Genomic DNA, 20,879 nt, shown 5'->3' with positions numbered 1-20,879 from the left:
CCTATGCTCTATTCATTTTTCAAAGTTTTTATTTTAAAACAAAGGAAAATAGATGTGATGTGTAAGTCTTAAGTGATGGTTTAAAGCTTTAACAATTCCACAGTTCACACTAATTTCAAAGATACATAATTACATGGGCTCAGTCACTGGATTAAACAAAAGGTGCTGGCTCAGTGCCGACTCTCAATAAAGAATAATAAATATACATATGGCCAAAGGTTTGTGGACAGCATTGTGTAATTCTTGGTCTATTTTAAATGGTGTGGGCTAGGGTTGCAAGTAACATGTATTTATTCTTTGGTCTATAAAATGTTTTGAAAATGCCCATCACATTTTCCTGATGCCATCAAATTGATTATGGGTCTAAAAGCCCACACTATTCAGTTTATTATTACATATGATAAGGAAAATCAGCAAGTGAGAAGCTGGAGTTAGAGAATATTTTGCATTTCACGTGACAAACCATTAAATGATTATCAAAATAGTTGCCGTTTGCTTTTCTTTCAATCAACAAATGGTTTCAGCTCTAGTTTGGGGTTGGCCCCTTAGTTCCAATAAATGGTATACTAGACAATAGTGAAACTTTCCTCAATCCAGGTTCCACAATTCTGTGAAAAAAGCCTTCCCAGAAGAGTGGAAGCTGTTAGCATGGCGGATTAATTCTTTTTAATGTCCACATACTTTTGGCCATGTGTGTACAACATGCCACATGGAACACTGCACAGTTGGTACATCACAATGAGTAAAAAATAGATACTGGGTGATGAACTGGTGAATTTTAGCAACCATTTTTGGACATCATCGTGGACAATTTGACATTTGGTCATGGCAGTTCACAATTATCTGATCTTTTCACAGAGTGACTGTGGTTACAATATCTTGAGGAGCACCCCCTTATATCTCTTTAACCCAGAGAACGTATCCCAGATGTACGTAGCAACAGCGCCAATAACCAGCCTCCTTCACAGGATTCTCTGTGATGAGGGCTCTCTCATACACATCAATCCAACAATAAATAGACAAGAATCACATCCACACTTGACGCCTTTTGTACACTTTGCAGTTGCTCACAGAGCAATGTATAGCATGATATGTGAGACTTTGTGACTCTACTCCGCCAGGGCAAGATTTTTTGACTGGATCTTTGATAGGTGGTCTGATATACAAGCCTCGATCTTGTCACACTGGGCCAGGAAATCCTATTGACAGGAAATAATCACACTTAATAATATTCATAGTTATTTTTAATTGAAACATTTTCGTGACACTAAAAAAGGGTTTACCTGCACCATCTTTACAAGTCCCTTTTTCTTAATTTTGCAGTCATTGAAGTTGTCTAGGATACTCTGTTAAAACAGTGTAGAGTTTGTTATATGCCACATACAAAAAAAAAAAATGATGCACACAAAAATAAACAAAAATAGATTGAAATAGATTTTGATCTGCAATCAATGATGGAGACAAAAGGCAAGGAACTAGATATAAAAAGGAAAGAAAGTAAGATTACCAAAGCATCTATCTGCTCCAGGATCTTCATGAACTGTTCAGCTGCTATTTTCACTCTGTGGTCCAGTTTACCCAATGCCTCTGCCTGAAGGTCTTTGGCCAGGAAGCCCTGTGGAAAAAATTAATTAATAATCAAAATTTTCAACATACATATATTGGAGAACAGATCAGACACAATGCATGAAGATTAAGCATCTTAAAAACCATAATTAATTGCTTACATTCTTGAGTCCAGTCAACTCCCCGTCTACCTTCTCCAGCTTTTTAGCCGTCTGTTCCACAGATTTTTCAATGTCTTTCAGCTTCTTCAGTTCAGCTTCCTCCTCAGGACTGTTCTGTTTATAGATTAGTGTCAGTATTTGTAAACATATTCAGTCACACATCACAGAAATCACACATGTAAAGGCCTTACCCGCTTTCCAATCATCATGAGTTTGCAGCCTTCTTTTATTCCATAGCTGGACAGACTCTCCTCCACGTCCTTCAGCGATTTTCCTGGAAGGATGAATGAAGAAGGCAAGGTTAGAGCTGGGTATATATTGATATTCTAGCGCACTTGGATGTGAAACAAAAGAGAGACACACAGCCTACCTTTAAAAATGAGTTTCTGTGAAGTTTGAGGAACTCCAGTAGCTTGGGTGAGAGCATCTGCGAGGTCTTTGACAATGGGGCCCTTGCCATCATCCTGGCCAGTTAATGTGATGCTGTGCTTAGTTGATCCTGGAGTGGGAGACATTTTAACATAAACCTTTCCCTGTGCGGAAACTGATTTCTAAACTGTGGGAGATTATTTTTCTGGAACAACGTGGATTATTTGGGTTTAAGCGTGGCAATTCAGATTTATAATTTTCACCACAGTAACCTCTAAATCAGTGGTTCCCAACCTGGGGTCCGGGCACCCCTCAGGGGGGCGGCAAAGATCACAGGGGGGGGGGCGCAAGTCTTTATCTGGTTTGAGGTTGAGGTAAAAAAAAATATTTGCACATGTTAAACAAATTATGATAATACACTAGAATATATAATGTATACAAAAGTCTGTATGAAAACTATATATTTTTGTTCTCGCTTAAAATTGTAGGCAGGCTACTTAGTAGGCCAAACCTCCGGGACCTCTTAACCTGTGACCCTGGCTGTCATCAGGTCAGCTGCTAGCTGCTATCATCCATCCGCAGCATCACTATTTTATGAATGAAACATGGCGGAGAAACGTAAAAGTGCTGATAACTCCTCTGTATCAAAAAAGAAAGTAAGGCTCTATCTCGAGAGTTACCTCAACTTCAGTTTCGGGGGGGGCTCGGCTTTTCTTAGACATAAGTAGGGCGGGGGGCGCCAAGGAAAAAAGGTTGGGAACCACTAGTCTAAATTATGCTTTGATTCTTAAACTAAAGTAGTTGAACTGAATCACAAGTTAGTAATTGTTACCCGAAAGACTTGACGTTATGATGGCGAAGTATTTGAGCATACTCTGGATATAACAGAATAGTTACGTCTAATCAATTTTAGCCAAAAGGATGCACATGTGAATAAATTCAAAAGGTAACGTTAATCTTAAACTGAATTAAATTAGCTTAGTGAACCAGGACGTTTTAACCACACATTCGGCGTGTGAAGAAAATTCATTTTGAAAGATGTTCCAATTACAAATAGCTACACATTTTCTTGATAAATCACGTTATGCAGCTGTGAAATAAATAGTCAGATGTCAAGTATATTCAACTGTACGAAATTGAAGCTAACGTTAGCTAACATTTCTAAAGTAAATTGTTTGGTAAGAGCTAACGTTAACTATAGCGTTAGCTACAATAGCTAACCATTTCCAAGCTAACAGTTACTCGAGAGATGTTCGATGCTTAGTACATTTACATTTTCATATCTATCTATCATCTGGTAATAATCGTGTAACATCATGCAAAATGTTATTACCGTATGCAACTGTCACTGTTATCGTTTGAGCTGACATTTTGGTTTTTAGCGTCCTTTTCACAACATGAATCACACGGCTAGCTCTGTTGTTCGCTATCTAGTTAGCTAGCTAACTACTTCCGGGACAGACAGGAAACAGTTATACTAACTTCATATTTTATAACTTTATATTTAACTTTGTTTATCTTTTGTCAACGGAACAATACATACAAACAACATACGTACACGAGACCGAGCATAACAGCGATATAACTAGAACGTTTTTTTTTAAGCGCATACAAACACAACTAATTCAACAAAAAGTATTGAATTAGTTGTGCGTTTTCAACACCTTCACAATCTTCTGGCTTTTAACAAATGCTTTTAACACATATCTGAGTTGCCGTATTCATATTTGTTGTGTAAGAAATTGTAGGCAGCTGGCTCTGTGGCGCAATGGATAGCGCATTGGACTTCTAGTCGAAACGCATCAGAAGTGATTCAAAGGTTGTGGGTTCGAGTCCCACCAGAGTCGGACTTTTAGAAGGGTAGCCTGTTGATTCCGTCTGTTTCCTCTCTCCAAAACAATATATCATGTTAGCGAGTTCTTTCCTGTGAATAGTCTCTAATTCAGTAGCCAAATTGTCCCATCATCTGAACATAGCACATGGAATTTACACCTTGGAGCAATGGTTCCCAAACTTTTTCACATGAAGTATCCCTCAACTGACACAAAAGAGACCACAGACCCCCATTTGATAAGATTTTGTCCCAGGGTCCCCCATCTGATCAGATTTTGGCTTTTAGATGTTTTATTATACAGTCCCTCCAGAAAAACGATTTTGTGATCGCATAATTCAATGCAAGCCAAAGTCTGCATATTTATGCGGGGGCTGCATTTTTTCAAATACACCGCACTTTCGCTGCAAAATATGCGGGGCTTGCATGATTTCATAATCCCTGCATTTTCGTTGCAAAAAAGTCACATATATCTTAGCAGAAAGATGAAAAATGTTGCGTTTGCTTCACACAAGAGCAGCCATTTTCCTGTGTTGCCATGGGAACATTATGACCCTGCGATGAAGCCATGATGAAACCGCAGTTTTTGCAAGTTCCCCGCAATTTCATTGCATAAAATTGTATAAATATCCTGCATATTCCATCGCATTTTTTAAGGAAGCGTGCTGCATAATCAAGGATTTTTGCCTGCAACAATCACAAAAAAACTTCGCATTTTTCTGGAAGGACTGATTATAGAATGTGTATAAAACCCACAACCAAAATAGTCATACACTCATTATCAGTCATTGTATTACTTATGGTTGGAATTATAGTGAAAATAAATGATTCCCCTTTTTGCTGGGGACCTCCTGGAACCCCATCAAGGACCCCTGGGGGGCCCCAGGCCCAACTTTGGGAACCACTGCTCTAGAGTTAAATCATTTAAATGTGATTGCTTGTAGGCCAACAAATAAATAAAACATTATGAGGTTCAATATTTTCTCCCCAGATACAGTCATGTGAAAAAAATAGGACACCCATGCTAAAGTTGACTAAAAAGAGGAATAAAAAAATCATCTGTTGGAAATTGATCTTAATGCCTTAATTAAAAAAATGAGGAAAAATCCAACCTATAAGGACACCAATTTGGTTTGTGAATGAATAATGTATCGTAAATAAATAAATGTTCTTCCTTAAAATACAGGGGGCATAAGTAAGTACACCCCTATGTTAAATTCCCATAGAGGCAGGCAGATGTTTTATTTTTCAAAAGGCCAGTTATTTCATGGATCCAGGATACTATGCATCCTGATAAAGTTCCCTTGGCCTTTGGAATTAAAATAGCCCCACATCATCACGTACCCTTCACCATACCTAGAGATTGGCATGGTTTTATTTCAGTTAGCCTAATAGCTGGTTTGATTTGCATTGAGAGATGATTTTATGGAAAGTACCCCATGCCAATCTCTAGGTATGGTGAAGGGGATGTGAGCTAACATGCTCTGACATACATTATGTCTCACACTGGTCTAGAGGAAAACTCAGGAGAACCCAAAAACACTAGGATTAACCCCTTGGGCACCATGGATATCTGTAATAAATTTAGCAATCCATCCAATAGTTGTCAAGACCTTTCACTAAAACTATCAACCTCAGGGTGGTGCTAGGGTGAAAGTCATGGGATCACCAAAGTCAGTCATAAGCTTCATCCCCTGGAAAATGTATAAAGTTTCATGGCAACCCATTCAATAGTTAGCCTGGACAAATGTGATGCCGCTAGCAGTGCTTAACACATTAAGCTGGAGTAATGTTACATACAGTGGTTATAAAGTATATCGCCTTATATGGAATTCTATGGACACACTGTTCTGTTAAAACATTTCCAGGATGAACAAAAATATGTTTGCAAGAGAACACCTCCTTCATGAAATGGAGCTTGTGAGGAGCCTAATGAAACTGACCCCAGAGGAGAGAAGGAAGGAGGTCAGAAGACAAATGCATCTAGAGCTGAAAGCCATGGGGATGTAGCACAGGCTTAGAGTTGCTCTGGAGACTAGAGAGAAGTGCAAGAGGGACAGAGAGGAGAAAGAAAAAGAGGCAGTGAGTGAGTAAACTCGTCTTATTTTTTCTTAAGAAAACCCCCAAAACACCCAAACCCAATGAGACCCTGCAGTGGATGCAGGACGCACTGAAAGTTAGGACACTGGGTTGATACCATAGACTGTTAGTCTATGGTTGATACGCACTGTACAGACGACTGAGAAAAGGAGGAGGATTTTGTTTTGTTACATTCCCCATTTTCAGTCCTTTAAGCTAAGCTAACCGTATTTAGGCTGTAGCCTTATATTAAACAGACATAGTGGTATTTTCTCCTCTAACTCTCGCTTCTTCTTGTGTGTGGTTCAATAGGAGCCCACAACTCAGTTTTGCTCCAGGGCCACCATGCCACTTAATCGAGTCCTGCAGTTTGAACCTTATTACCATACCAAATAATAATTACCCCAAAAAATTCAAGGTTAAAATTAAAAACATTTATTTTTGCATGTTTCAAATAACCTGCAGACATTTGAACAGGCTCAGTGGGAACCCTCTCCACTTTTGAGAAAGCAGAACACTAGTAAACACACAAAACTAGAATACAAATAAGACAAATAAAATAAGCTTGGTGATACTGGAGATGGACGAGACTGACAAGTGTTAGACAGGAATAATGTTTAAAAAAAAGGTTCAGTATGTTACAAGGCCATTAGCTAGCATGGTAGTGGTAACGATACACAACCCAACACCAGGACAGCTTTAAAATCGTAGCGTCCTCAGGTCAAATGTTTTGCATGTATAAATGTTACTCTACATATAAAAAGTGTTTTCAGTTGAAGTGCAGTTGTTTTAATCCATTCCTTGTTTATGAGGCAGGAATCTGTGGCAGGCCAAACTCGTCCACCAAAACGCCATCCTAAAAATCAAAAAGAAGAATGTTAAGGAAACACTTAAAAGGACAGCATTCACAAGCAAACACAAAGTGGTATTACTGTTTTTGTTTTGGTTCATGTTAAAACAGTACAGGTTCAATCAGAGGACATCAGAGTTGCTTATAAGCAGCTTAAAATACCATACCAATACTTTTACACATTTTGACCCATTTACTACATACTTAAGCATGCAAAAACACCAGCATGATTATTTCTAATTTCACCTCAAAGTATTTTCAATACTGTAATTCTCCAATGCGTGCCTTATAAACTATCATGTCAGTAACAATGATCACGGTGCTCCACAGTGCTCTGAAGACGGTTACCTTGTTTGTCTTGCTGTCACTGGGGATTCCCTCAGGGATAGAGGGGGCAGCCGAGGCCTCATCCAGGTAGGAGCTGTCATCATCCAGCAGCAGCTCATCACCCAGTGCTTCCAGCTCTGAAACCACAGTTACACTGTCACTGAAGTACTGTACACGCTTAAAAAGGTATACTATGCAGGATTTTCCTAAAAAAAAACAAAAAAACAACAAAAACAATGCATAGATTAATGCAAAAGTAATCCCTCTCAATCATCACTTATGACCAAGGTTCAAAATTAACTTTTTCATCCACCAGCCAAATGGCTAGTGAATGTTCAATTTTTACCAGCCACTCAATAGATTACCATTGGTTTTTGTGGCTGGTGAGTGAAGCAAATCTACCAGCCACTTGCATATTTTACCAGCATTTGGCTAGTAGATGGTTATGGATGCTTATGACCCACTAGAAGTCTGAGTGCGGGAGTCTTTGGGACCCAACCCCCAGCAAATAACAGTGGGCAGAGTGTGCAGCCCGTTCTCATTCCCAGGTGGTCAAATGCCGTCGCTTTGTCACACCCCTCTGCGTTTGATGCCGATGCCCAAGGCACCCTTTAGCGTCTGTATGACAAAAAGCGGCAGAATTTAATGCAGACCGGCTTGTGGCATCGCTGTGTGTTTTTATATTTTCTTCATTGTTTCCCCTGCTTGTTTATGTTCAGACTCAAGTCTCAGAATCTAACTAGCTGCTTATTGTATTTGTCTGGCACAATGTTGTTTTAGAGAAAATATTTCTCCATACCAACTTTTTATTTGGTCACGCAAGTTGTGTCCCAAATCTGGGGCATAATCCTGTGAAGTTGTCATTTCCAGGCCAAACAGGGGGTCATCAGCGGCAAACAACGAGGCCTATCCCACCTCAAAAGGTTCCTCCAAATCAATCAATACAGTCTACGTTTGCCTAGATTGAGAAGACCCAACCGGTGTATCCATCATGTAATCCAGATAAACAGATATTACATGAATGGATATGCCATCAACCTGATAGGCCGCTGTTGCCATTTGTTCTTAATGTGTTTTTAAAATGTACCAACTTGCAATTAAAAACTCTTGAAATTGAAATTAGAACTCAAACTGTTTGAGGTCTAATTTCCGACTTTGTTAGTTGCTCAGTACTGCCTGAACACACAGTTAGTTTTGGTCTCTGTGTTGGAAATGCCTAACATATTAACACACTGGGACTTACAAGAAAGAAGACCATTGAGCCTTCATGGGGACATAAAATCATGATAGGATGATTTTCTGTAAGTCATTTTACCATCCCTGCTATATCTGCACTCATTTCTGTTAGGGCTGCATGATATGAGGAAAATATCTAATTGCCATTATTTTGACCGATATTGCGATTGCAATATGATTCACGATATTGAAGGGAATGATCACGTTTTTTTATCATTATTCTCATTTTCATTTACTAATATTAAATCTTAAAAAATGTAAATGATTATAGTGTGATTTTCGCGAGGATCTGTACCAAACAAAGATGTTTTCTGTAGTCTGGAGGATAGGATTTGTAGGCCGGGACGTCTCTGCAGCACCACAATACTTCATTCAGAATGGTTCGACACATATTTTGCCTTTAACAAATATTGCGCCCCTCTGGGATTTGGATATTGCACTAGTCCATATTGAGATTTCGATAAAATTGCGATTAATTGCGCAGCCCTAATTTCTGTTGTTTTAAATGTTGGTGATTATATTCATTTTACGTTGCTCTATAGATAAAAGGTGTGTGCCCAGAAAGTGAATGCAAAATAAACATGTCTGAGACAGTCAGGTATACCTGCTTCAAGATCATCCTCATCTATCTCCGGAGTGCCGTAGCTGCGGCTCAGGGCCTCTTGTACCTCATTGGCGTCCTCCATCATGTCCTCCAGTTGGTCCTGTAAATCCTGAAAGTTCAAATACATGGGATCACTTATAATGTCCGATATCTCTGACCAGAACAACTGGAATATAGATTTTTTTACTTATGGCCAACATTAAACTGTCATGTAAGCAAATGTATCTTTTTCACGTTTTTATTTATTTGGTATTAGAGTAACCTGACAATTTGCTGTTCTAAATTGTAGCAAACATTAACAGTTTTTGAAATTTGAATTACAGAACAAAATACATTTACACAAAAAGGAGTACATTCTTTATACCAGCTGGACAAGAAAGGCAAAAATATCTAACTCGCAGCTGTCTGTCTACTTAAAGTAATTCTGCTTGTACAAATAGAGAACATTACTTGGTGCTTTGTTAGTGTGTGTAGCCTAAACCATTAATATACAGTGTAATTGCTGAGTGTATGTATATATGTATATGTAACCAACATACGTCAATCTGATCAAGTTTGACGTCCTTGTAAGCCTTTTTCATTTCCTTTGCACCGATCTTCATGGCCTCCACCTGTGACAGAAAATAAATTGCACGAGGTATATTTAGTCACTGGAAAAAAGGACTCTATCAGCACTGAAATAATAATCAAAATTTAAGTTTAAGAAAGTATAGTGTTGGTTAGTTAGTTTTGTGTCTTTAGACCTTATCGAAGGTCAGTCTTTCCAAGTCTGAATCTGGAGAGCAGTACTATGTTCAGATTTCTAGACTTGACTCAGTCTCAGCTACTTCTAGGTAGAACAAAATCAAAACATTAATTTGCAAAAGAAATACACTTTTTAGGTATATACAACAGCATGCCAAGACTTGAGTCATATGTGTTCAGTATGACTAAAAGCTGTAGTTTTGAAAAAACAAGCGAAAAAAAACCTTGACTACCTAATATTAACCCAAACTACTTTGTGTTCTTATTAAGTGGTGAGGCTCTTACTGTTGTTTTGGTGTCCTTTAATGTCTGGATGGTGTAGTTTGCCTGCTCCATGTTAAAAGACTGCTGAGCCAGCTGCTCTCTTTGACCTTCATACCTGTGTAAAGAAGAATTGCAGTTGGTTTAAAAACATTGTATTGTGCACGTAATTTATTTGTGCACGTAATCTATTTAAAGCTCAGTTCTTATAAGAGCCGTGCTGGATTTTTTAGGCTAATATAGGCAGATATTTGAGTGTAATGATAACAATGTATTGGCTAATAGTCGTAACATTAGCAGAAAAACTTTATAAGAATACGCTAATGAATTCATGAATTGTAACCAAGAAATGTACTTAGTTTTCAAAGCATTTCTGATGACTGTCTTGATACAGTACTATCGGCCAACATAAACCTTGATGCCGATAAACCGTTAATAAGCTCAGATGGTAAATATTATCAGCCATGCCAATGTCATGCTCTTGTTCTCATATCAAAGTGCGACAACTATACAGTGTAGGACTCACATTCTCTTCTGCTTCAGGACTCTCATCGCCTTCTGTTTCACCATGTTCTGCATTTAAAAAGGGAATAAACAAAAACTCTTGTTTTCTATATTTGCAATAACAATCTTGCAAACTTCATAATTGTTTGGTTGATGGGTTGTGTGCGTTACCTTCGAGGGCCCATCTCTCATCTTCTTCATCTGATCCTTGTACTTGACAAGTTCAGCGTCTAGTCCGCCAATCTTCTTCTCTATGGACTCTGATCTCGCATCCACCTGAGTGAGGAGGAGATGAATTAGAAGTGTAATGATTTACAGCATCCTGGCAGACACTACTTTTGCATGCCTGCCGAGAATTGCATTCCCAAAGGAAAACTAATGATTCTTAAGGCAAAGTAAAAACGATAAAATCGTCTTTGTCATGTTCCTCAATTGTGATAAATTATCTTAAATCTATAATTTTCGAACGTTTGGAGTCATCAATGTTTTATTAAACCCTGTAATTGTAGCATTTACTTACTGTCCGTGAGGTGGACGCAATTTCGGCAGGGATGAACTTTTAGCGGTGCATGCATATTAGGCAGAAATAAGTGTTGCTGCCAGCGAAGTGGATGCAATTCGACAGGCATGCACAACTTGGCACAACAACAAAAAAAACACCTGCCTGAGTGTACTGTCTATTAAAAACAGACGGGAGATAGCTAACGTTGGCGAGATAAAAGCCAGAGCAAAGCCAGAGATTTACGTTTGTGGTTAACACATGCATGAGTTATATCTCTCTTTCACACTAAACAAGAAGGAAAGACAAATTACATGTTGCTAAGTAGTGGAAGGCGCTTATTAACTGTAGCTCGTTGGCTAGCTAGCACGGTTTGCTGGTTTGACTGCCCTTTTGTGGCCATGCTAGCTGAGTAACGGTACCGTTAGGTCACGTAATATTATAGCCATAAACAACAATACATCAGCCTCAGCTTGACAGTACTCACATTGCCGATACAGTCCGACAGATTCGCGGGAGGCGCTTTCGGCTTTCCGCGTCCGAATATTCTGTTCATTTTCTAAACGTTTTGTGTCCCTGTAGCTTTTAGTTACTTTACTAAATACAAAAAGCATCAAATGAAAAAGGATTTCTTCATTGAACACACCCGGAAGCAACGGTTCAGACGCAAACGGTTCCCATTGGTTGACGTAAACAGTTGTGACCAATGAAGTTTTTCTTTTTTAAATACACGTGTGCCCCCGCGTGGCGAGCAGAAGGGTTGCAGCTGTAGTGACAACCTATTGTCCCGGTGACCAGTCTTTACACCTCCACATTGCAGATATGATTAAATGGGTCTTTTAATGATATTTATGACTTACCTGACTCCCTTCGTGCAGATTAGTATAACAATAGACTGTGCAATATACCCATACAAATAGTGAAAATATAGTGAAAGTAGTGAAATAGTGCTGGAAGGAGTATTCAGGTCATTAAAAGTACAAATACAACAACGTAAAAAATACTCCATTACAAGTAACGGTAGTCCTCTAATTAAAAAGTACTTTAAACATCAACATTGTTTTTATATAGCCTCATATGGCATTAGATTACTAATACTGATGAATCAATGTGTAAGCTAAGCACCATTTTACTGTTGTAGCTGGTCGAGGTGGAGCTAGTTTGAACTTTGGGCCCCTCCAAAGGGTCACAAGATACATCTGATGGGTCTCAAGATGATTAATTTGGTGTGAATTTAGGAAAAAGAAAGTTTTTGGATTTAAATTTTGGACTTTGTACTAGTCTTTGTTTTATTTATCAGATAATTTGATCTCTTTGACTAGGTCTTTAAATAAAACTAGGGCTATTACTAACAATGATTTTCTCAAATGTATTACATTTTTGCTTTAAAAATGACAAAAACAATTATTCAATTGGCAAAAATGGTTGCAAATGATTTGCTGCTGAAATCTCTGAAAATCCCTGTGCACCATCAGACCTGTTAGCTCCTTGAGCCAATTATAGGATAAAAACCTCTGTCATTATGTGTGTGTATATAAACAATAGAGTGAACCAAAAGAAAAGCTAAACAATGAGCTGAGTGTAGTGTAAACCCCTGCAGGTGTTACATGTATGTATTGGAGGAGGCACCAGAGTGGAGTTAGCAATAAAAAATACTTCATATAAACACCTCTGACAGAATAAAAAGGCCCAAACTGATTGGAATTTCATTCGGTTGCAGAGGGGTAGTTTACACCTTTTCATAAACTGATACTAAAAAAAATTGTACCATGCAAACAATTTAACCTGGTTACTTTCTGGCGGCATTCTTTCTGTGCATTCCCTCCGTCTTGAAATAAATGTGCGAGGACATACGTTTTTCCACTTCCAGAAATGGCAGCTTTCAAGCGCTGCAGAGCGTTAGTTTTTTGTACAAACTCTTAAAAAACTATAAATTATTGGACGCCTAGACGGAAATAACAACCTATACAAACAAGTCCATGAAAAAAAATGAACAAAGCCAGAATAGACTGAGGCTTTGATCAAATTACAAACTACATGTCACACATCTGTTCCGATTAAATGCGGTGCATGTAAATACAAAACTGAATTAGATCACATCCCATGAAAACAATCAATCTGAATGATTTCAATCAGCTGCATGTAACCGCAGCTAATTATTACTACAAGCCTTGGGCTTCTGCTTTTCAGTCAGAGCACTCACCATGAAAACACTAACGTTGTGTCTGAGTTGAAGAGAATTAATACAGGATTGGAAAAGAAATTCTGAATCATTGGGGAAGTGGGTTATAAGGTCATGGCTGTGTTGTGATGCTACTCCATATTTCTCTTTCTCTTTCTCTTCAACCCACCTTGATATCGTCGAGGACAGGAATGAAACCCTTCTTAGTGTTTTCTTGAAACGAAGCAAGCTCACATTTTACAGTTTTATTGTGACTTTGTTGCACATGTGTAAAGCATGTTTTGACTTTCAAAGCTAAAAGATACAGCAAAATGTCCAACACGTACAGTTCATTTACAATGCAGCAGTACATTTTACATACAGTATATGCTGCTAAGACCTGGGCTAAATTTGGCCGATCATTTGTTTAATGAATACAATCATTTCTATCGAATAAATTACAGTATTAGAGGAAACGTTAAGAAACACATACCATAACCAACAATGTCCTCAGTAAGACTTCAATTTCCCTAGAGATAATGCTACAATAACTTTAAGCAGTAAGCTCATACCAGGATATACTTTCATACTCTTAAAGGCAAAAAAGGCATCACAAAAATGGATGTGGCTAACTGATGATCTTTTAGAGCAAGCAAAAAAGCTGAGTTCAGAGGCCAAATAAGATAAGCCACACAAAACAAAGCACAAAAACACATTTTCTGCTAAAAGTGCATGGTCAGATCTAAACAGATAAATACATTAACAGGTTGCTCTACTTTAAGAAAAACCCTCATAAGCCTTTGATTTTATGAATTCTGTTTTAAACTCCTATAAAAGTTGCAATAATTTAGGAAACCAAGACAGTAAATCAGTTATGTGTTTTGTTTTTGCTGAGGGAAAACCTATTTTTTTTACGAGGATAAACTCATAAATGCGTTGTTATCCATCTGGTGAGCAGTACAAGCAGTGTTTTACAGTATACACATACAATTGCGCTAAACACCAAAAGGCATGTTGTGATACAGTATGTTATTCTCATGTCAGCTGTTTCCTTGGAGCCCTCTGCCCAGTTTCTTACATGTACTAGTATTTCAGACAAGGTGAGAACATGCCAGGTAGAACACATTATGTACATATTCGACACCTCCTCAATGACACGTAGCATAACAGCTGAACACCATTAAAAGTTTGGAGCAGTGTCAGATGTGATAATAGTTCAGCTTTGAAGAACACACTGCTCTGACACCGGAGTCCTATCAAGGTCAGCCATCTTGTCAAGTAGAAAAAATACTTTGATTCAGTATCTTCTTGTTATAAATGACAGAGGATGATCCCTGAGAGGTTATTAAATATTCTACACGGGTTTACTGCCAATGATATAGACTATTCACAAATGTACAATACAGCAAAGCACTAAACTACAATTCACATAAAACGCTATCAGTTTCAAACAATGCTCATAATGCAGTTTGTTCCCAACATAATCAGGGACGATTACTTGTTTTCATCCTGTGCACAAAATACCAGTTGATCTTTTCATGCATGTTAGAACTATATTAATCACTTTTATATGAAAGCCTATTGGACACTTTACAGGTCAGGTAAACAAAATGTGATCAAGCTACATAATAAAATACTTTCAAGTCTGTCTTGTCTGAACATCATTCATCTTCTTTCCATTGTTGATATCAACAATGTAATAAAATAATATGAAAAAGTATACGTTCTGAGTTAGATTTCAGCTTTATACAGTTTACATTGCAAAATAGTATCTAGCTGGGCTGGGATCCCAGAGGCATCTTTGCACTTCACAAACTGTCTCATAGGCTTTTAATCTAAACTTAATTTTAAAGGACAATTCTGGTGTAATTCTATATTTTTCTAAATGTCAACCAATCCCAAGAAAAAACAACAACAATGCATTAGTCCATCTCTAAAAGCTTTCTGACTTCCCTACCCTGTCTTTAGCACTCAGACCCAAGCACATTATTATTATTTATTTTTTTATTTTATTTATTTAGTATTTAGTATTTTATTGTCCATGCTATTCATGTGGATTTGCTTTTTTTATCATCCTGTTTGTGATGTATGTGAATGTTGTGTGTGATGTTTTAAGCTACTGGGACCTTGAATTTCCCCTTGCGGATCAATAAAATATCTATCTATCTATCTATCTATCTAACTATCTCTATATCTATCTATCTAACTATCTCTATCTATCTATCTATCTATCTATCTATCTATCTATCTATCTATCTATCTATCTATCTATCTACATTCATTCTCACTGAAGACACAAACCATTATAAACAGGTCACATATATATATATATATATAGCTTCTTTTTTATTAGAGTTGAAGTCATTTTCAGACAGCTGGGTACTGTGCATTTTGATACATTGATATTGATACATATTTGGTCGTCGAGTGAGTATGTCTGGCAGCAGGACAATGCTGGGATTAATTCAGAATAAGAAAGTGCCCATGTTAATCATAATGAAGGAACATGTCATGCTCATGTCATCATGTTTTTTTGACAACAATGAAGGAATAACCTATATTAGGTTTTGGCTAAATAGGTAATAGCTTACTGGTTAGTAGAATCAATTCTGGGATGGCTTTTGTCTTTTCATGGGATTTGTTGACAATAAGAACAATGTAAGCAAATCTGCTTTTGGATTCTCTGACCAACATGCTGGATAAATAAATACCTGGCCCTATATAGCTTTCCCTCAGATGGCAGTGGTGACTTGAGTCAATCCCAGGTCATTGGAGTCCTCCCAGCCCTGATAAGGCATAAAGGATGTGTCCATGGCTAGTCATACAGGCCTGGCATGCCTCATATCTCCCCGGGCTTCTGTGGGACATGTGTGGTCCCGCAGGGTGCTCCTCACCCGGCTCACCCCATGAGGGTCTCCGTGTCTTTGGGCGCCTGGGCAGCAAAAGTCCCTGAAGCACCTCTTGAAGTTCTCATCCAGGAAGGCGTAGAGGATGGGGTTGAGGCTGCTGTTGGTGTAGCCCAGCGCCACGCAGAAGAAGTAGGCAGCCATGACGGCGGTGGTCTCTGGGATGTTGCCAGACAGAGCCTTGACTAAGACGAAGATGTGGATGGGAGTCCAGCACACCACAAAGACGGCAACCACCACCAGAACCAGACGGGTGATCCGGCGCAGGTTGCGGTCCTTCTCGCGTGTGCCTGACAGTAGGCGCACGCTTTTCAGCCGCATGACCATCAGTGTGTAGCAGACGGTGATGATGATGACAGGTACCACAAAGGCAAAGATGAAGACACAGATCTTCATCAGGGTGTCCCAGTAGCTGTAGGGCTCAGGGAACTGTAGGGCACACTCTGTAATCCCTGTTAGTTACAGAAAAACATAGATAGCAGAACAGGTTTGAGCAGTCAAATATAAAGACATATTTAATTCAGGAGAAAACCAACAAGACTAAGAGTCTACAGCCACGCTAGCAGTTCTGCGAGGCTGTACTTATGCTATGAATTAAATGCTAATGTCAGCATGCTAGCATGCCCACAATGACAATGCTTACATAGTGATGTTTAACAGATATAATGTTTACCATGTTTAACATCTTAGTTTAGCGTGTTAGCATGCTAACATTTGCTAATTAGCACTAAACCAAGCGGCAACTTCTGGGCCTTTAAAGGTGCAGTAGGTAAGACTTATAAAACTAACTTTCTTTCATATTTGCTGAAACTGACCTTGTGTTCGAGTAGACCTACATAAAGCAGGTCATTTAAAAAAAAATCCAGCTCCTCTGGCACCACCTACAGCCTGTAGTGCGATTTACAAAAATCCACTGCTCCCTGTTCAGATGCACCAATGATGGCCAGGGGGGGTGTCCAACTGCATGTCAATCACTGCTCATGCACACACATTCATTCTCCCTTGTGGGGGGAGGGGCTTAGGAGACCGTTTTGGGCTTTAGCAGAAATGGGGGAGGGACTGAGAAGTTGTCATTGTTAAACATTTTTGGCTAAGTCCTGGATCTTCACAATCCTACCTACAGCACCTTTAAAGTGAAGCCAATGCGAAGTGCATTAAACCTTAAACCTTAAACCTGTGTTCTTTCTAATGGCCAGCAGGGGGCATCTAAGGAAATCTGATTGTATAGATGTCTGAGAAAATTACCCTACTTCTCACTTGATTTATTACATCAGTAAACATTTTCTTTATGAGTTTATGATCTCAATAGAAATTTATCTTCAATACAGCATGATGCTCATTTTGTTAAATTATGGTCCCATTAAGCGTACAGTAGAGATAAAGCAGGGCATGCTTTGGGCGTGTCTACCTTGTGACTGACTAGTTGCTACCACAGCCAGCTGTCAATCTGGATAAAGGATTAGCAATGTGTATCCATGGCACTGTGTACCGTTCAAGTTAGTTTTCAAGACATTTAACTACTAGCTACCTGAAAGTCAACCCCATGGTGGCACAGAGAGGTAAAGGCCAGCATCAGATGCATCAGCAGCAGCGGGAAAAGTGCATTGTGCTTTTTTATTGTGAACGTGAACAATCTATCAGACTGTCGCTGAAGAAAAAAATTATCTTTCAAGCTCTAGTCTCATCCTAGGAGGACCCATTATCCCTCATTATCTCATCAAACCTATCCTCTATAGGGAATATGAAGGATGCTTTCTGCAGCTAAATGAGATAATTCAAGGCAAGGGTGTTGCTATAAATTGGGGCTTCATGTTTGAAGTTGCCTGTAAGAGTCCTTTTGCAGCTGATAGATCTTTTGTCTCCATAGCAGACACAGAGATGGAATAAACCAGAGTAGAATGAATAGAAAGACTTATAAATCCTATTGAACATTAAAGGCGGAGTCATACCAGTGTGAATGTATGTAAGGTCAAGGTACCATTTTTGGTCTTTGTGCTGCCAAGTATCATGGCAGGTATCCCAGCAGCAGACGACAGCACCCAGATGATCACATTGATGATCTTGGCCTTGACGGGGGTGCGGAAATCCAGGGCCTTGACAGGGTGGCACACGGCCACATAGCGGTCCACGCTCATCATGGTCAAGGTGAAGATGCTGGTGAACATGTTGTAGTAATCGATGGAGATGAAGACTTTGCACGCCACCTCGCCAAACGGCCAGGAGCTGAGCAGATAGTCTGTGCTCTGGAAGGGCATGGTGGTGGTGACCAGAGCGTCGGCCACAGCCAGGTTGAAGATGTAGATGTTGGTGGCTGTTTTCATTTTGGTGTATCTATTGTGGGGAAAAGAAGGAAACATGAAGAGGTTGAATGGATTTGATTGTTGTTTGTTTCAGTTTTACTTTTGTTGTTGTTTAAATCCTTAAAAAGAGAGACAAGGTTAATGAAATCACTTTTTTTAGATGAGGAGTTCATGATCATGTTGCTCAGCTCTTTTTCCGAATAAACAGATTAATTGGCTGCTTAAATTAATCTGGGAGGAAAATAACTCTATTTATCATCTCTTGTCTAATTCAAGGCTTTAAAATGTAATCTATCAAGGTTGATCTCAAATACAACACTTAAAATGACAATACCTTGATACAGCTTTAAACTGATTAAACAATTAAAGCAATTAAACTGAACAAATGAGCTATCAGAGGAAATATTGACTGTACAATCACTGCAAACCTTGTTACAATCTATAACGTGACATAACGTAATTGTCACAATTAGTAAAGAAGAAAACTGCCCAGGATTCTGTATTCAGGAGTCAGTTTACCAATAAAAGCTTGCACATCCACGGGGAACACACACACACACACACACACACACACACACACACACACACACACACACACACACACACACACACACACACACACACACACATGAAACTCCAAGAAATATACATGTAAACGTATGCTGTTCAAAAATGTTATACGCACTGAATTGTCTATTGCTTTCTGAGCCATGCAGGTACGCACGCTATTCCACACTTACTGAGATGACTGGCATTGCTTTTGACATACTATCAACAACTGACATTATTCCAAAGCTGAAAACTCACCTAATGATGACGTACATCACCAAACAATTGCCCGCCAAGCCAACCACAAACACCACGGAGTACACTGCGACTATTATGGGGATGATGGGCGACATGGGCTCAGGTTCAGCGTCCCAGGTGCCGTTGGGTGTGTAGTTGAAGATGTCTGATGAGCCGGGTTGCCACGTGAAGTTTGGGAAACACTCCTCCGGCTGGCCCGAGGGACACCTGTCGTCTTTGTAGATGTGCACCACGCTGCTCTCCATGGTGCTGAACGCTACCTGCACCGGCCGAGCTGCTGCTGCTGCTGCTGCTGCTGGGCGTAAACTGACCGCACAATTTAGATATTGGTCCAAAACAAGCCGAATTTTCGATTACTGCTACAAAACAAAACAAAAACCACGAAGCAAATTTCTCTATTAGTACAGATTATGGCTCCAGTGAAGAGGAGCGCAACAGCCCGCGCTCAAGGACATCATTAAACAAGTGTAACACTCCCTTACCTTGTTTTTCTGCTTCCAAAAAGTTCATACAAATACAACAACACTGATTAGGAGTTTCTACTCAGCCATAGATTAAAATCCGGATGTTGGAAATAAAAGGTTGCTGAGTTGTGGACAAGCAGAGAATTCACTGCCTGTGCCACCGCTGCGTCCCCGAAGATGCGCACTGGAAGCCCGCACTGCTCATTTAGTGACATCAGAGGCTGAGCCCACAGATATGACAGTATCCAGCCAGCATAAAGGATCTAACCACATGCATCACATTCAGCTGAAAATATATTTACCACATAAAATGAACACTTTATTAAGATGCATTATTTTTGGTAAAACTCAAACACTCCAAAGCTGTGACCATTAAAACATCTGTTTTCTTATGCAGCCATATTAACCATAACAATGTTCTTCTTTTGTATTTATTTTATTTTTTAAATATATTTGTAGTTCACAAGTTGCCGGTAGCAAACATACAACTACGTGTGCTACATTATCCTGTGCTTTCTGAAAATGTTTAAATTCCTATCAATGCATGCCGTTGGATGTTCCCAAGCAACTCGTGTGAAGGCAACAACTGCAATGCAAACATGCAGAGTCTTATTAGATGTTGAAGAGGTATGAAGTCAGAAGGACACTCAACAGCAACCTTGAGATGATGGTCTCTGTATATGCCAGCAGCACCAATCATCGACAATGTGCAACATAGCGGGCCTGTCCGTAAGATATCACACAAACGAGTACAGTGTTGTGTGAGTACAGAAATGAGCTTTATTATGGAGAGACATTTTGTAGACCTTCAAATAAAAACTGCTCATTATCTAAGCAGTATCCATTTTGGTCAGAATTACTTTTGCTGCAAGAAGAGAGTAATTTTCATCATGTTCTTTCAGCTCTGTATGCTCAGAACTTGCACATTTTCTATGTGCATTTATTTTACCAATTCAGTATTTTCCCCACTGCCTCAAAACATGGATCTACCATATCCTCCCTACAACAACACAACATGGGCATCACTGAGAACTCAAAACAAAAAACATCTAGAACTAAATAAAAAATAGACACCCATGTTGACAGAAATCACAGGCTATTCCTCTCATGCCAGCTGATAGGAGACAGTTTCCACCAGCACGTAATTAAGTGGGTGCTGTTCCCTTTCCCTTGTTTCACACTTAGCATTCGTTGCTTAGAGACCCATCAT

At 39.1% G+C, this 20,879-nt stretch overlaps 3 protein-coding genes and 1 non-coding gene across 4 annotated transcripts; 1 reads left to right on the top strand and 3 right to left on the bottom strand.

The window, feature by feature from the left end:
- Nucleotides 1–11: 11 nt before the first annotated feature.
- Nucleotides 12–3,548, bottom strand: bag1 (BCL2 associated athanogene 1). The gene is made up of 7 exons (XM_078264123.1): nt 3,430–3,548; nt 2,098–2,226; nt 1,919–2,001; nt 1,728–1,841; nt 1,508–1,615; nt 1,284–1,346; nt 12–1,199 (listed from the first exon to the last, which is right to left on the bottom strand). Exons 1-7 carry the CDS (start codon nt 3,464–3,466, stop codon nt 1,110–1,112), a joined length of 624 nt encoding a protein of 207 aa, XP_078120249.1. The 5' UTR covers nt 3,467–3,548; the 3' UTR covers nt 12–1,109.
- A 302-nt stretch (nt 3,549–3,850) lies between these two features.
- Nucleotides 3,851–3,943, top strand: trnar-ucu (transfer RNA arginine (anticodon UCU)). The gene is made up of 2 exons: nt 3,851–3,887; nt 3,908–3,943. It is a non-coding gene; the product is annotated as a tRNA-Arg (tRNA).
- Nucleotides 3,944–6,418: 2,475 nt separating this feature from the next.
- Nucleotides 6,419–11,698, bottom strand: chmp5a (charged multivesicular body protein 5a). Its single transcript, XM_078265034.1, has 8 exons — nt 11,519–11,698; nt 10,704–10,808; nt 10,555–10,601; nt 10,053–10,146; nt 9,563–9,634; nt 9,024–9,132; nt 7,205–7,320; nt 6,419–6,862 (listed from the first exon to the last, which is right to left on the bottom strand). The coding sequence occupies exons 1-8, from the start codon at nt 11,585–11,587 to the stop codon at nt 6,812–6,814; spliced, it is 663 nt and encodes a 220-aa protein (XP_078121160.1). The 5' UTR covers nt 11,588–11,698; the 3' UTR covers nt 6,419–6,811.
- A 3,906-nt stretch (nt 11,699–15,604) lies between these two features.
- On the bottom strand, nt 15,605–19,470 carry oprk1 (opioid receptor, kappa 1). The gene is made up of 3 exons (XM_078265091.1): nt 19,206–19,470; nt 18,077–18,429; nt 15,605–16,550 (listed from the first exon to the last, which is right to left on the bottom strand). The coding sequence occupies exons 1-3, from the start codon at nt 19,448–19,450 to the stop codon at nt 16,012–16,014; spliced, it is 1,137 nt and encodes a 378-aa protein (XP_078121217.1). The 5' UTR covers nt 19,451–19,470; the 3' UTR covers nt 15,605–16,011.
- Between the last annotated feature and the right edge of the window lie 1,409 nt (nt 19,471–20,879).

The sequence above is a fragment of the Sander vitreus genome, chromosome 12 (genome assembly GCF_031162955.1).
Source record: "Sander vitreus isolate 19-12246 chromosome 12, sanVit1, whole genome shotgun sequence".
NCBI lineage: Eukaryota > Metazoa > Chordata > Actinopteri > Perciformes > Percidae > Sander > Sander vitreus.
The sequence above is the reverse complement of the archived record's forward strand: the minus strand, read 5'-3'. Positions and strand labels throughout refer to the sequence as shown.

Excerpts from the sequence above, each read along its gene's own strand:
- bag1 (XM_078264123.1), bottom strand. The coding sequence starts at position 3,466 with ATGTCAGCTCAAACGATAACAGTGACAGTTGCATACG. Across the intron at positions 1,842-1,918 it reads TCATGATGATTGGAAAGCGG|AACAGTCCTGAGGAGGAAGC; the intron begins GTAAGGCCTTTA and ends ATCTATAAACAG. Across the intron at positions 1,616-1,727 it reads AGTTGACTGGACTCAAGAAT|GGCTTCCTGGCCAAAGACCT; the intron begins GTAAGCAATTAA and ends TTTTTTCCACAG.
- oprk1 (XM_078265091.1), bottom strand. The coding sequence starts at position 19,450 with ATGGAGAGCAGCGTGGTGCACATCTACAAAGACGACAGGTGTCCCTCG. Across the intron at positions 18,430-19,205 it reads GTGATGTACGTCATCATTAG|ATACACCAAAATGAAAACAG; the intron begins GTGAGTTTTCAG and ends TCCCCACAATAG. Across the intron at positions 16,551-18,076 it reads CAGCACAAAGACCAAAAATG|GGATTACAGAGTGTGCCCTA; the intron begins GTACCTTGACCT and ends TGTAACTAACAG.
- chmp5a (XM_078265034.1), bottom strand. The coding sequence starts at position 11,587 with ATGAACAGAATATTCGGACGCGGAAAGCCGAAAGCGCCTCCCGCGAAT. Across the intron at positions 10,147-10,554 it reads GTCCTGAAGCAGAAGAGAAT|GTATGAAGGTCAAAGAGAGC; the intron begins GTGAGTCCTACA and ends TTCTTTACACAG. Across the intron at positions 9,133-9,562 it reads TCAAACTTGATCAGATTGAC|GATTTACAGGACCAACTGGA; the intron begins GTATGTTGGTTA and ends TTGAACTTTCAG.